This window comes from Mustela nigripes, chromosome 8, assembly GCF_022355385.1.
Source record: "Mustela nigripes isolate SB6536 chromosome 8, MUSNIG.SB6536, whole genome shotgun sequence".
Classification (NCBI taxonomy): domain Eukaryota; kingdom Metazoa; phylum Chordata; class Mammalia; order Carnivora; family Mustelidae; genus Mustela; species Mustela nigripes.
The window spans coordinates 14,378,544-14,395,006 of NC_081564.1; the positions used below are offsets into that span (position 1 = coordinate 14,378,544).

A 16,463-nucleotide genomic window follows, 5' to 3' on the forward strand; every position below is an offset into this window, starting at 1 on the left:
AAGTACTGATACGTTCAGTTTTATATCCACAATATTATTCTTCTTTGTTCTACTTCCCTCCTTCCTTCTTTCCTGCCTTAATTTAGACCCATCAACAAAACTTTTAAAGTAAACCAGTTTTTCTTTTATTAACTTGTTACTTGTGCCTTCTTTTAGTAGTTACCCTGGAAATTAAGGCATTCCTCCTTTGTTTATTGGAGTCTAGTATAAATCAGTAGTTTCATCACTTTCCAGACAGTTCTGGGGCCTATTACAGTCTAATTTATCTTCCTTATGCCTTTGTGTTTTTAATTGTATTCACTTAAATGTACATGTGTTTAAAACCCCATAGGAAATTGTGGCTAATGTTTTCAATATTCATTTAGATTTACTCATACATTTATTTTTTTCCTGTTGCTCTTCAATCTTTCCTGCATTTCTATCTAGGATTGTTTTCCTTTTGCCTATAGAACCGCCTTTGGTATTTATTTTAGTTAGATCTGCTGGTGACAAATTCTCTCTGTCTTTTTTTTTAAGATTTTATTGATTTTTTTTTAATTTGTCAGAGAGAGAGAGAGAGAGTGCACAAGCAGGCAGAGTGGCAGGCAGAGGTGGAGAGAGAAGTAGGCTCCCTGCTGGGCAAGGAGCCCAATGCGGGACTCCATCCCAGGACCCTGGGACCATGACCTGAGCCAAGGCCGTGGCCTAACCAACTGGGCCACCCAGGCGTCCCAAATTCTCTCAGTTTTAATTGGTTTGAAAATATTTTACTTTCATCCTTGAAGGTTAATTTCAGTATGTGTAGAACTCGAAGTTGGACATTACCTCCTTGCATTGTCTTTTTGCCGTTGGAGAGGTCAGCTCTCATACAGTTCCTTTGATCCTAAACTTCTTGCCTCATACAGCACAAATGGGGTTGGTGGGGGGAATAGGTACAGTTTTTGGATCACTTCTCATTATTTTTTTTCCTTGGGATGACTAGTTTGGGATGACTAGTTTGGACCTTTGACTCCTACCTGTTTTGACATCCCCAAATATTAACTTTTGTCTCCTGCCCTCATGAAACTTCCTAACCACTCTGATGGCTTCTCTGCCTTTTCTTTTTAATTTTTTTTTTTTTTTTTTTTTTTTTTAGAGAGACGAGACAAGAGAGTGAGTATGCATGAGCTGGGGTGGGGTTGGGGGGCAGAGGCAGAGGGAGAGGGAGAATCTTAAGCAGACTCTGTGCCTAGTATTAAGCAGACTCCGTGCCCCGCACGGAGCCCACTGCAGGGCTGGATCTCACAGCTGTGAGAGCATGACCTGAGCTGAAATCAAGAGTCGGATGCTTAGCTGAGAGAGCCAGCCAGGTGCCCTGGCTTCTGTCCCACTTAGCAGCTGCCCTCTGCTCTGCCTCTAAGCTTCTCATCCAATGGTGCTGAAGAGTCATCAGTGTCCCAAGGGAAGAAGTGATGGGCACAATGTCAGGCTCATCTCACTGAATTTCCCTTCTTTCCAGGATTTTTGTATGGCAAAGCTTGGAGGCACCCTGGGGCTTTCAAATACAATCTGTGTGTGTTTGTGCCCCATCCGGCTTCTCTAGTTACACGTGGTGGGAGCTCTGGCCTGCCACAATGACTCCGTCACAGTTGGACTTGGACGTTCTGTGATTTGTTTCTTCTTCTGAATGCTTTCGCTGGTGCACTTTTGTATTTTGTTTATGCTTCTGGTCCCTTGCAGTTTCTGTTTTCTGCGTGTCGCCTCCTAGGGCTGCTGGTCCTGCCCCACGGGCTGTGTGTTCATTGTAATTGGTGGCTCCCATGGTTGTGGCCCCGAAGTTCACCCTCTAAAGCTCAGCATGATCTGGTCCCTGGCTCACTCTCTCTCGGTGCCACTTCCTGTCCTCTCCCCATCAGGCACGACGCTTCCACCTAGAGTGGATAAGAAAGATGGATCTTCTTCAGGGAGAGGCCTTTCTGAAGGCCTCAGCCAGGCGATCTTAGCGAGCTCTCATTAACGCCCTACATCATTTCTTTCTAGCTCTTTCCACAAATGTAATTTTCCACTGATTTGTGAAATTGGCTGAGTAGTTTATCTTTTCCCCTCCAGAATGTGGTGTGGGCCATGAAGACAGTGACCTTGTCAGTCTCATTTACACAATATCACCAGTGTCCACCACTGTGCCCAGCACACAGTTACTGAATTAATTTCAGGCTTGTAATGATTGGAGATGAGAACGAGGTGGGGAGAACTAACATTCGTTACAGTTTTGCTATTTATCATCTTACTCAGATTTTTTTAAAAGAAGATTTTATTTATTTATTTGTCAGAGAGAGAGAGAGAGAGAGAGAGAGAGAGAGAGCGCACAGGCAGGGGGAACGGCAGGCAGAGGTAGAGGGAGAAACAGGCTCCCCACTGAGCAGGGAGCCCGATACAGGATTTTGTCCCGGGACCTTGGGATCATGACCTGAGCTGAAGGCAGTGCTTAACCGGCTGAGCCACCCAGGCGCCCCCCATCTTCTTTAGTTTTGACCTTACCCCCTCGAGGCAGGCAGTGTTTGCTCTTTGGGGTAGAGTAAACCGAGGCTCAGAGAAATCCCGTTATTTTTCTAAAGTCACACCTTCACTAAGTGCCCAATCTAGAATTCAGTCCCAGGCCTCACTGGTTCAAAAGGAAGCCCAGCTCTAGATTGTTAAATACTTCTCAGCCTTCCATGATTTTTCTATTTCTTTCTTTTTTTTTTTAAGATTTTATTTATTTTTTTTGACAGACAGAGATCACAAATAGGCAGAGAGAGAGGAAAGGAAGCAGGCTCCCCGCTGAGCAGAGAGCCCGATGAGGGGCTCGATCTCAGGACCCCGAGATCATGACCTGAGCCAAAGGCAGATGCCTAACCCACTGAGCCACCCAGGCGCCCCTATGCTTTTTATATTTCTTTCCTGGCTTTTCAGTTTTTATCTGATAACTCCTAAAATGCTAGATTACATCAAGGGCTTTTCCTGAAAATATAGGAAAAACTAAAGAAGAGAGGCTGAAAATTTCTTTCTGTTACTTCAAAAATAGAATGTCATGCCTTTTCTGATTCCGTGGAAAGATTATGTGGGTCAATCCAGATTGGCCTGTAGACTTATTTCTCCTAAACAGCCTAGTTGAGGAGGAAATATTAATTTAACTTCAATTACAAAGGGGTACCTACAGTTGTAGCAATAACTGTTATTTATTGAGCACCAACTGTGTGATGTACACTAAAATAGGCATAATCCATTCTCTTCAGTTACCAAAATTCCCCTGGGAAGTATCCATTATTATTTTCATTGTACAGATTTGGAAACTGAGACACAGACAAGTGAAGAAACTTGCCTTAGAAAGTTTCGTTTATTTATTTATTTATTTAAAGATTTATTTATTTATCTGAGAGAGAGAGCACAAGTAGGCAGAGCAGCAGGCAGAGGGAGAGGGGGAAGCAGGCTCTCCGCCGAGGAGGGAGCCTGATGTGGGACTTGATCCCAGGACCCTGGGATCGCATCCTGAACTGAAGGCAGACGCTTAACTGACTGAGCCACCCAGGTGCCCCACCTTAGGAAGCTTTAGATCCAGAATTTGAATTCCTCTGTGGACTTCTATAAAGGTTGCTTATCATTGCATACACTGATCAAGGCATCAAGCCCTGGAATATAGAAGGAGCTTAATAAATGTTGTTTGCTTTTTCCAGATTGGTGATGCTCTGGTGAACTTCCTAGGAAAAGGTCACAAAGTATTATAATGAAGCTTCCTTATGTCTCCACAGTATCTCCAAATTGACCCCTTGGAAAGCCCCAAAGGTTCTCACTCATGAAAGCTTCCAAGTGTCAGGTAAGGACCACATTAGCCTCAACTGCAGGCTGTACTCTGCTATTTGCTCCAAATATTTTCTGGTTGCAAATGGTATTGATCTGACAGTTTATTTCCCGAGACGCATTAGTTCAAACTGATGTGATATGAAAGTCTCATCCTAAGGAAATTGGCCTTGTGAATGGCTGTCCCGTGGGAAGAGCTTGCTGCACTTATGACTTCACTAATATCATGAAGAAGCTGCAAATACAATTAGTGGGCCTGGTTGGTGATTTTCCAATAATGATGTTTGGGGTATATTATTGGTTTAGCTGTAATTGAGCTTAAGATGATCTGAAAATCTCTAAACTGTGTGAAAGTCATTCACAGCTTTGGCTCAGTGTAACGTTCATGAACGAGAGTGAGTGTGGAGGGACTGATGATACTTGGTTGGGCTGAGCTTGGGGGATGTGTCCCTGGACAGCTGTGGCTTGTCTCTCAAATTCTGTTTCCTTTCACCCTGTCACTGGTAAGGTGATGATTTCTTCATAACCTTCTGTCTGCTCCCAAATCTCATCCCTCCTAATCATTCAGAACTCACAATGCTGTCTAGCTTTTCTTATTTCTCATGCAAGTATGATTTGCCTGGTACACATTATAGTCATTTTTATTAGGATAGTTAACGCTAGCTACACTGTTAGATGAGACCTGAAATCTCAGTGGCGGAACAGCCCAAAATTATATTTCTTGGTCATGGAGGTTGGCAAAGGCTTTCCTCCATCTGGTGACTCTGGAATCCAGGTTCCTTCCATTTGTCATCTCAACATAAGTTTGTTGGGAAACCATTCTCCCTAGATTTCTTGGGTTCTTGTATGGTCTTAGTTTAGGGTAGATTGAAGAGCAAAGCAAAGGTAGAGAACCTCTCTCTCCCTGGAGACATTCCAGGATGATGACATTCTCTTCCTGTTGGATATGGGCTCACATTCGGAGGCAGTAAACCTGGAGGTGACCCCATGTCCCTGAGACATGGACTTCCTTTCCAGGGTAAGGAGTTCTCTCTCTCCAGAGGGGAGGCAGGCAGTTTACCAGCAGCCTAGTAGAACCTCAGAGTCTCCTGGTCCAGGGTTCTTCTCCAGTGGAGCCATAATCCACATAATAATCCACACCGAGCAAGGTCACACTCTGCTCATTCTGTGCTGTTTATCCAGTGGCATAAATACATGTTCTTCTCTTTTTCCATCTAAACCCCTTTTACAAGGGGCTGTAATGGGTACCAAGCAGAGCAGTCCCTTGCAACAGAGAATTATAATGCAGTTGCTGGGTAAAGGAATGGCCAGTTATAGATCCACCATTGGAGAGGGGACACACTTGAAAGTTTCTTTTTTGAGTTAACAACTCAAAACTTAACTTTTGAGTTAAGTTTAACTCACAACTTAACTCACAACTTAACTTTTTTGAGTTAACAACTAGACATTGTTAAAATTAATACTTGGCAACTATGTGGTTATCAGTGTAACTCTTCAACAGTGTGTGCAAACATAATAGTATGGCGAATCTGTTATTTTAAGAATATCTATATTGAACCATAAAATGCAAAAGATTGCTTAGTAAGCCCATCCAACTCCAGAAGTGTATATATATATATATATATTTTTTTTGTGGAAGTTTTTAAAAAAAATTTAATTAATTAATTAATTAATTAAAACATATAATGTATTTTTATCCCCAGGGGTACAGGACTGTAAATCACCAGGTTTACACACTTCTCAGCACTCACCATAGCACATACCCTCCCCAGTGTCCATAACCCCACCCCCCTCTCCCAAACCCCCACCCCCCAGCAACCCTCAGTTTGTTTTGTGAGATTAAGAGTCACTTATGGTTTGGCTCCCTCCCAATCTCATCTTGTTTCATTCATTCTTCTCCTACCCCCTTAACCCCCCATGTTGCATCTCTGCTTTCTCATATCAGGGAGATCAAATGATAGTTGTCTTTCTGATTGACTTATTTCGCTAAGCATGGTACCCTCTAGTTCCATCCACGTCGTCGCAAATGGCAAGATTTCATTTCTTTTGATGGCTGCATAGTATTCCATTGTGTATATATACCACAGCCAGAAATATTTTTTGAGTGCCCATTTCAGGCTGGGGACTAGGGCTACATTGCATCTGAACAAAACAATATTGCTGCCTTTGAGTGCTGCAAAGAGAAATCTATGGCTTAGTGAAGAACTCCTTATCTTCACTATTGTGCAGAGTCAAACCATCTCATGTTAGGTTAGGTTAAGGGAATGCACATCTGTTATTAAATATACCCTGCTTCCTGCATTATATGTTATGGCTACCCACCTAATTTGTTCTGTAAATATTCCTTCCACTTTCCAGCTCTGTTCCTTGATCCTCTCCCTTTCTATTCCCTGGGATCTACAAGCTCCTTAATAATTAAGTAGGTGCTATCCCTGTCAAGATTTCTTTGGTTGCAAGTGACAGAAACTCCAACTGACTTAAGCCACCAAAGGGGATTGTAATGGAATCTGTGAGTGCACTGTCAAGGGGAGCGCCAGGCTCAGCAAGATCTAGGGGTCACATGATGATTTCCAGCCTCAGTCTTTTCTTTCCATTCCTCTTTTGTATTTTCTTCTGTATTGACCTTTTCCACATGGTGACGACTGCAGCTCCATTCCACATTATCTTTGCAGCACTCATCTTGCAGATGAAGAAATTCCCTGTACTTGTTTAAAACAGTGTTTAGGATTGAATCAGTTGCTCTGACTAGGGGGAGGGGAATGTTTTGGCTGGATCTAGGTCTGGCTCTAATGGGCCAAACTGGGGACCCCCCACCCAAATTCATATGTGGAAATCCTACCCCTGAGGACCTCATGTGAGTGTATTTCGAGATAGAGTCTTTATGGAGATAATTAAGGTTAAATGAGGTCATACGGGTGGGATGGTTGGAGTCCTCATAAGAACAGGAGATTAGGACATAGACACACACAGAGGGAAGACCATGTGAGGACACAGGGAGAGGAAGGAAATCTGCAAGTCAGGGAGAAATGGCCTCAGAAGAAATGAGCCCTGCTGATGCCTTGACCTCAGACCTGCAGAACTGTGAGACAATTTCTGTTGTTCAAGCCACCCAGTTGATGCAGCAAAATAATGTATTAGCAAAATAATACACAGGCTCATCCTTGGAATCAGGGTGAATTTATTCCATATCCCTTGAATCACTCTAGAGAGGAGGAGTGGTTGCTCAAAGGGCACCCAAGGAACTGTTAAAATAGGAAAGAATAATGGACACTTGGTAGGAGAAAAAAAGATGGTCTAACGCTGGGTCAGATTCATAATTTTTGGACATTTGTGATGCCTTAGAAGCACCTTATCAAAACACTCAACAGCACAACCCCATGAGGTGGGTACTATTATTTTCCTCATTTTACAGATGAGAAAACTGAGGCCAACACAGGGTGAGTGATTTACCCAAGAGCATGCAGTCAGTAAGTCACAGAATCAAGATTGATAGCCACAGGGGTCTGGTGGCAGAAAACCAGCTTTTTATCACTGTGCCCTTTGGAAAGCCTGTGACAGCTAGATTCTCCTGCTTTTCTAGGCCAAGATTGAAAAGCTCTGACTTGAGGCAGGGGACGGAAGTGTGTTAATATGTTAATTAAGGAAAATTCACAGTCTGCAGAATTCATGAGTCCATTTTCAGAACTATTTCTGATCTGGGTGAACCTTTGACCCATTCAAGTTAATTAACATTGCAGAACATGAAGTAATTGCTGTTGTTCCTCAAAATTGGGGGCAGGAAAATCCCCAGTGGCCTGTACCCACCCCCAGCCCTGACTCCTGGGGCTAAGGATCGGAACGCCAGAGCCTCAGCAAGAAGACGCAATGGAGAAAGTCCTCAGTTCGTCCGCTCCTTCCACTCCTGTGTGTTTACAGCGCTTTCTGTTCGATGATTAGCAGCGCTGTCCCTGTCTGATTGGGGGCGTGAAGTCCACAGCTAAGTAAGAGATCTGTCCTGAATTTTATAAATTAGGATTCTAGTTTGAAATACGGGCTGATGTTTGAATGTTTTATTAGGAAACAAATTCAGAGGATGTCCTACGGATACGTGGTCGTCATGTTTTTTTCCAGGTGGTTCTGCTATTTCTGTAGAAACCGTCTGGTAGACCCCACTTGTAAATCTTTGTTAGGACTTAGTAGTTGCAAGAAAGGGCAGTCCACACAAGCCAGTTCACAAACAGAATCTGGGGGGTTTTGTTACTGAGTAATCATCATCTGAGTCTGTGATGTGATGAAGTTATGTAGAAAAGCAAAAGTTTGTCATTAAAAGGTTTTTCAGGGCACCTGGGTGGCTCAGTGGGTTAAAGCCTCTGCCTTCGACTTAGGTCATGATCCTAGGGTGCTGGGATCAAGCCATGCATCAGGCTCTCTGCTCAGCAGGAAGCCTGCTTCCTCCTCTCTCTCTGCCTGCCTCTGCCTACTTGTGATCTCTGTCTGTCAAATAAATAAATAAAATCTTTAAAAAAAAATAAAATATAAGGTTTTTCATTCATTACACAACTTAAGTTTTTAAGCTTTTACTGATTCCATTATGTGCTCTAGCTTGAGTCCTTTCCTGCTGTGTCTATTTCCTTGTGGTTTAGTCTTTCTGAAAGACATCTTGAATTGTGAATGCCCATCACATGTCCTAGAATGGATTCCTGGTTCTTACAACCAACAAATCCTGTCAAAGAGAATCAGTCTTTCACCCACAGTCTGACCGTGGTGCATTCGCAGTGTGATCCGATGGCAACTGGTCGATTGAAAGTCTTGCCCAAGACGTAGGATTCCAGGAAGCTGTGAAAGTGGTGTTGAAACCTGCTTAAAGAACAGAAAAATCACAGACAATCTAAGAGAACAAGAGGCCTTAGGACAATATTCAGCTGGACCTCACAGGGTCAGCCACACTGACTGTTGTGGTCACTGCTCTGGCCCATTGGTCCTGTATCATACAGGTTACTCAATATTTTGAATATCCTATCAATGCAAAAAGAGTTAACGGTTAAAGAAAAAAAAAAATGACAAGGAAAGTGACACGGTGAGCACTTCAAAAGAGAAGGATTTAAATATCAAAAGATTCTAGTGGGCCTTAGGAAAAATTGGTGAAGCCCTTGAATATTTTTTAAATGACCTCTTTGCTATCATGCTGTGAAAAGCAAACCTGAAGTGAAGGATTTTGTCACAAAAATTATACAAAAAAAAAAAAAATTCAGTACTTAATTCATTTTTCGTTCTTCATAAGAATTCATGCATAGTTGAAACGGGAACCTGCCGTTTATTATGATGATAAGCTCAGTTTCGTTTTTTCAAGATAAAGTTATAAATCAAACCCCTCTTCCCCCTCCCCACCGTGATTTGCTGTGAAAATTTGGGCTCAGTATTAAGTGAGTCATTCTAAATGTCGTCTACTGGGATTGATTTTCCTGTCGGGGAGACGGGGCTGGGGGAGTCCCTCCTGCCTTTTCTCATGGAGCTGCCGAATCTTCCCTTCTACTTCTTGCCATGACAGCTCCATTTCCCTGCTTGTCGTCACATCTGTGTTTCCTGCTGAGATGTGTCTTTCCTCCCCAGTCATAGGTTACTAGACCAGTGGTAGCCCATGACACAGGGGCAGCTATGCCATAGGCTGGCCAAGACTTTATAAAAGGGACATGAGCTGCACTAATCACATTCCCTCTCAGGAATCTCCAAGGAATACGGTCAGATTTAGTAGGATACCAGGATGACCTGATAGTTAATCGACACAGCATAGAGTTCCCCAAGGTTGTGATGGGTCATACGCAACCTTCGGGAGCAAGAGGGAGTAATCCAGTGGGACCAAGGTGATAACTCGGGCTCCAGAGACCTTACCCAGTGCTCTTCTACCATGTAATCTATAGTGGGCAGATATTCATCCTTCTCTGGGTGACAGTGCCCCAGATTCTCTCAATCCATACAATGTGGGTGGAACCGATCCTATCAGATCCAGAGTCATGTGATCCAGGCCTGGCCAGTCAGCTCATTATGTGCCCTTGGCCATAAGGAATGGTTAAAGGATTGGACATATCGCTCAACTTGGGCCAGTAACAGTCAGGAGAAGGACCCTTGTTTCAAGAATTAGGGAAAGTGAACCCAGCAGGATGTGCACCTGTAGCTGCTTGCAACCACTGCGACCCCTGAAGCAATCCACAGATCAGGACCAAGAGGTGGAGAGAAAATAGGTCCTGCTGACCATGTTTAAGTTGCTGGATCCTGCCATGCCTGAAACTGGCATGACTCCCTCAGGCTCCCAGCTAGCATTGTTCCTGTTTGCTAAGCTAATTCAAATTGGGTTTTATGTTACTTGTTACAAAAAAAAAAAGCCATAACTGACACAACATGCTTATTTGATTAGGATAATAATAATCCCTCTTAACCATTTTGATGTGCTTTTCCAGCTCTCATCTCATCAGGTTCTTTGAACAACCATAGGGCAACGTCTTGATGAAGGTTGCTACCAGGTCTAGGGGACTGAGGCAGTGTTTTCTCAAGCACTTGGAAAGCATAGGGAGTGAAGATTGCCTTCTGAGAGTTACACCATGAAGTCAATACATTATAGATCAAAGCAGAGCAATGCAAAGTCACCTTAAAGAGACTGGATGGGGAGGCCTGCAAGACTTGTCTGTCATGTGATTGAACTTATTAACATATTTAAAGAAAGGCTGTATCCTTCATGATCTGCCACAGAAGCCTGGAGGACAGAGAGTTGCAAATGCCAACCTTGACTGAGTCACTACAGCTTGTTTCAGTGAGGAAGGAGTCTTGATCTCTGACTATTTCTTATTCCAGCGACAAGGCTTGATGTAGAGAACTGCTTTCAAAAAAAAAAAAAAAAAAGAAACCACCGCCATGGAAAAGCAGATTGATAACTACAGTGCTTTAGAAGTGGCTGAGACTTTCTTGTCATCCTTCCATCAAGAGGCAGGGTCTCCTTCCCTTCCCCCTGAATCCAGGCTTACCCCATGACTTAACTAAAAACAGAAAAAAAAGAGAGAATGAAGTAGAAGTGGAACTGTGTCATTTCCAAGGCTCGCTGTGAAAGATCTGAAACTTCTGTGCTTGCACACCTGGAAGATTCGCTTTTGGAACTCAGCTTCCATGCTGTGAGAAACTCAAGCCTATGGAAAAAGGTTGAGCTGTTAGCCAGCTACCAGTCATGCAAATGAGCTGCTTTGAGGTTTCTTCCCACTTAAGCCTCCAGATGATTGCAGTTTCAGGCAACCCCATCTGGGGCAGAATAACCACCCTGCTGAGTATGGTTAACTCTCAGAATCATGAGAGGTGATAAATCGTGGTTGTTTGAAGCCACTACGTTTTGCAGTAATTTGCAATAGTGCAGCAGATAACTGAAACAGTAATGGCTTAAGCAATAAAGGCATTTAATGGACTTTTCTAATGGAAAATTCTGGATGTAGGAAGTTTCAGTTCTGGAGGAGTAGGTCAACAATGTTATCAGTGATCCCATGTTCCTTCTTCCTTTCTGTTTCATACTCCTTAGCAAATTGGCTTTCATCTCCTCATGGTTGCAAGATGGCTGCTGCAGCTCCAAGTATCACATCCACGTTTAAAGAAAAAGAAGGGGAAGAGTTCTCTTGCCTGTATACCTTTCACCAAGAAGCCAGCTACTATCCCAGAATCCCTTCAGATGACTTGCCATTAGGTGTCATTGGCCAGAGATGACTACCCTTAGTTCCAAGGAAAGTGAATGTATGCTTATCTAATGTCTATACTGTGAAGCTACCATGAGAAAGGAGGTTGACAGTGGCCTTTTGACAGCAACCAAAAATTTCTACCACAAGAGGGATGCAGATATTTTTTCCAGTTCACTTGTGATAGTTATGATTCTATCTGGGAAAAAAAAAATGCTTGTTTCCAGCCATTACGGTCTATTGTCACTAACATGAAATGAATGCATCCCTCTCTCCTTGTCCCAATTTTATACATCAAGAAACCATATTATTATTCATTTCCCCAGGCTGGTCTTCTTACCAGGAGAGTAAGTTCTGGTTGTATAGATTTTCTGAACCAATCTCCATAGTAGAAATATCTCTTTGCAAATAAATATATTGTCATCTGGTTTATACATCAGTCTCAAAGTGTGTCTAATGTGAGTCTAACCCTGAGGGATGATACTGTTCTTAGTGTGTTGAGAGAGCCAGGTTTCCATTATTTGTAAGTGTAGTCACTTATCCTTCATGCTGTCATATGAATCTCTTAGGGAGCCAGCTTGCTAGTTCTCTCTTCTGGTGGACACACAACAGATGGTTGAGCAAAGACATCTGGAATTACTATAGAGATGATATTGAATACAGCTGAGTGGCCATTTGTTCTGCTCCCTGCAGGAATAAAGAAACCCTGGTGACTTCAGGCTGATAGGGATGTTGAGCTCACCACCCAGGTTTTAGGATTCTGTCATGAGTTAAACCAGTCTGACTTATTAACCTCAAAAGGTCAGTGTAATGGTTAAGAGCATCATCAGCTCCGGTGTGTCTGGTGGCTCTACCACATACAGACCTGGTGACCTTGGACAGATGCTTTCCCCTCTTTGAGCCTCAGTTTCTTCATCTGTAAAATGGAGACAATATTCAGGCCTTTACCTTGCAAGGCCGTCATAAGAATTGACAGGTGTGATGGAGGCAGAGCACTTGGCACAGTATCTGGCTGGATGTGGTACTCACTGAGCAATAGTGCTGCAGACCTTATGTCCAAACTGGAGGTTAGAAAACCTGCCCACCCACACCCATGCTGTCTGCATCCTTAAAGGCCCTTTCCATAGACCCAGTAATGGCTCAGGGACTGACAGTAATGCCCAAACCAGCTCTGTTGCATTGAGTGGGATAAAGAGAAGAAGAAATGCAGGACATGCTCCAGAGGCTCAGAGAAGTTCTAATGTGGTTGGAGAGGCAATATATACAAACACAAAATGGCTAAGAAACCAGGAGCAGAATATCAGGAGGAGGGGGTAGCCCCGAATGCAGTAAGGGCTGAATCTGTCTTGCACGTCCTGTCCTGGTGTAGTGGGAATTGCAGTGGACTTGGAGGCAGACAGCCCCCCTGGACACTGCCCACCCCAGGCTGGGTTAGAGACCACCCACTGCCCTGGAATACCAGTCATGCTCACCACTGAAATGTAATTGTTCACTTATCCATCTCTCCTATTAAATTGGGAGTGGTGGAGGGCATTCATTCATTTATTAATTAATTGAGCAAATATTTACTGGGTATCTGCTGTGTGCCAACTAGTATTCCAGGAAAGGAAAACAAGACAGCCATTGCTTGTATCCTTGAAAACCTCATGGAAAGTTGCATGAAAAACAACAAACGAGTGTCCTGCATTTCTTCTCTTTATATACAGTGTTGGGTGCTGGTAAGCGCTGGAAAAATATATAAAACAGGATAAGGGGTGTTGTAGATACGGAGATGTGCCATCCACATCCCCTCGTTGAGGAAGGACTTGCTGTCCAGCTGTGGGGTGCGTGGTCATCAGACAGCCCCTACCTGTTCCTGCTCAGGGTTTGCTTGAGCTGCCGAGAGCCCCCTTGCCCAAGCTCACACCTTTCCCGGGGCAGCCTGCATCCAGTGGCTATATGAGGGTGGACACCAGAATCTGGCCGTTTCAGCCTGCCTCCAGAATGCTGGTGAGCGATGCCTGGTTGCAGAGCTCGCTGCCAGGGTGGAGGAAGCTATGTTGAACTGATGTCATAGTTTATCTTCTGTCTTATGTCCACACTTGCTTTCCCCTCTACACGCCGCGCTCCGCCTCAGTGTTTGCTTTAGGAAAATCCAACATGCGACAAGGTGCTGGAGCATCGTGGCCCAGAGGGGCTGGTGGATTTGGATAAGGTGGTTGGGGAAGTGCTGTCCGAGAAGGTGGCCTTTGAGCAGAGGCCAGGAGGAGAGAGGTCTGCTGTGGAAAGATCTGGAAAAACAGTGTTCCAGGTAGAAGGAATAGGAAGTCCAAAAGCCCTGAGATAGGGATGTGCTTGGCACATTTGAGCATCATCGGCAAGGCAGCCTCGTGGGCTGAAGCCCAGGGATCAGGACGGCCACTGGAAATGCAGACAGAGAGGCATCAGCAGTCCTGTGTTCAGGGACAGCTCTATTGTGACTCCATGCTGCCAGCACACAGTAGCCACTGGATGTCTCTCGAACCCAACTGGCTTGTCAGGCCAGCTCCTCTCCTCTCTCCATGTGTGATCTTGGACACGTAGTTACTTGACCTTTCGGTGCCTCAGTTTCCCTGCCTATAACCAGTGACAAAGGTGGGACCTTTTGAGCTCTGGTTCAGAGCTTTTGTTACAATACCATTTTCTCTTCTCGTAGTCCCTTCTTCCCTCTCCTCTCTTCCTCCAGGGATTTGGAGCACACCTGGTCCCACCTCCAGCTTCTCAGCAGATGGTTCCTACTAGAAGGGTGGTTGTTCTTTGCAGCTCATCCCCAGATCCCAGAACCCCTGAGCTGGGAAGCAGCCACACCAGGGTGGTGAGTGGGGGAGGTAGCAGGGCCGAGAGAGAGAGTTAGATTTCTCTCCTCTGATAATAAATAAACCTGATTAAGGCATCCCCACACCCGTGGGGCAGGGTGCTCCTTGGGTGGGCCTTATTGCTTTGATAAAAACCTCAATATCTGAAAATTGTCTCCAGCACCCGAGAACTCCCATTTTATGACTTGCACGTGCCTGGGATAAATTGCTTTTGCGGCTTCGTTATATATAATTCAGGTCCTTATGGATGCTGGTGGGATGCATAGCGCTCTCCTGTAATGATTTATTCATTTGGGGGAAGCAGAGTGCACCCACTGGGTTCTGCCCAGCCTGTCTGACAGCTCGAAGGGTTGGCGCTGCCGGCACACGTTGGATTCGGCTTGAGAGAGAGAGAGGAGCTGGTGCCGGCTGTTTAGCTTTCCTGGAAAGCAGACCTGGCTGGGTAAGGACCACTTGTCAGTGCGAAGCTTCCTCTAAGGCAGTCGCTGGCTGAGCTAGGGGCTTTGCGGGGCTAATTTCAAGCACCCTTGCTGCCTCCTTGGGGATGCGGGGTGCTTTACAGATGAGGAAATGAGGTCAGAGAAGTTAACACGACTTGCCCAAGGTCACCTGGCCAAGCAGCAAAGCGCTTTACATAGCAGATGGGCCAGCCTCCATTTTGCCCGTTTGTACCAGAGTCAGGGGCTTACCACATAGCGAAGCACGTCCTCCGCTGCACCCACCTGTGAGCCACGAATGATTTACTTCCCCATTTTACAGATGGAGAGCAGACTCCATCTAGAAGGCTTACCTTCTAGAAAGTGAAGGTCTGGGATTTTTTTTTTTTTTTTAAGACTTTATTTGACACAGAGAGAGAGATCACAAGTAGGCAGAGAGGCAGGCAGAGAGAGGGGGAAGCAGGCTCCCTCCTGAGCAGAGAGCCTGAGGTGGGGCTCGGTCCCAGGACCCTGGGATCATGACCTGAGCCGAAGGCTGAGGCTTTTTTAACTCACTGAGCCACCCAGGTGCCCCAAGTGTAGGATTTTTAACATAGGTCAGCAGTCATTCATTCATTCCTGTATTCATTCATTCATTCACCCCTCTGTGCCTCATTTGTCATTTGGGGGAGAATGTTAGTTCTTACCTTGTGGGGTCCTTGTAAGGATTAAATGAAGGATGAGCAAAAGGAGTTATCACACATAAAGCACATAGAACAAGGTTTGGCCCATAGACAAATGCGCAGTCAGTTTTAGCTACAATGATAGCAATTTAATCATTCACTTATCCTTTCATTCCATAAATACTAAGTAGCCCACCTTGTGCAGGAGCTCTCCTAGGTGCTTGTTCTCAGTCTCCGCACTCCCCTACATTCATCTCACAGATCAGGAAACAGCCCAGGGAGAGGGACAAATTGATGGTGGTCCCCAGGTAGGAGGGGAGTGAGTTTTATTTACCAAAGTTCGTTCGTTCCTGCCTGGTACGTGGGCTAGGTGCTTCATCTGTTTCTGTCGACTTACGAGCATGAATGAGTACAACGGTGGATAAGATGGGTTCCTGTCCTCAAGATACGTACAGTCTTTAGTGTGGGATACAGGCAAGCAGGCAGGAAGTGACTTTATTTCGTGAATTCTAAGATGCACATTTCTTCCCATATTAACCTGCTCTGAGATGGATCTTCATCATCAACGGTGTAAAACCACCACTGACCAGCAGCAGTGGGAGGGAGGTGAGCCTTGCCTGGAGTGGGGATACATCTTCTAAGAATTCTTATATCTCTGATGCTCTCCGTGGCACAAAGGACGACGGGTTGTACGAAAACCTGGGCACTGGCACCCATGATTTTAAAAAATGAATTAGAGGGCTGGACTTTGTGATGAAGACATTTTTTTGGAGTATCTTAGCCAATGTATTTTGTGTCGAGGTTTTGAAAGTATGTGTCAGTGTGATACGTGATAAAACATGGATGTCTACATAAGTCTAAAAGCACTTTTTAAATAAGTAGAAATAAACATTCTCGGTGATAAGAAAGCACTGACTCTTAGGCATATACTCAAGAGAAATGAAAACTGCGCCTGCGTAGACACGTGTACACAAGTGCTTACAGCAGCATTATTCTCGATTGCCAAAAGACGGAGACAACCTGAGTGTCCATCCACTGATGAATGGGTGA

General features: G+C 44.6%; 1 protein-coding gene across 3 annotated transcripts in view; it reads left to right on the forward strand.

Annotated features, from left to right (window-relative positions):
• The window catches only part of SUDS3 (SDS3 homolog, SIN3A corepressor complex component), a 205,037-nt gene that overhangs the window by 146,395 nt on the left and 42,179 nt on the right, over nt 1-16,463 (forward strand). The window contains exons 13-14 of one of the 3 annotated variants that reach the window (XM_059408537.1): nt 3,747-3,811; nt 7,533-7,693. In XM_059408537.1, coding sequence (XP_059264520.1) covers nt 3,747-3,811; nt 7,533-7,624 — 157 coding nt within the window. In that variant the 3' untranslated portion in view covers nt 7,625-7,693. Of the gene's footprint in view, nt 1-3,746; nt 3,812-7,532; nt 7,694-10,229; nt 11,166-16,463 lie in introns of those variants that run through there. The other 2 variants (XM_059408538.1, XM_059408540.1) reach the window with 2 other exon arrangements.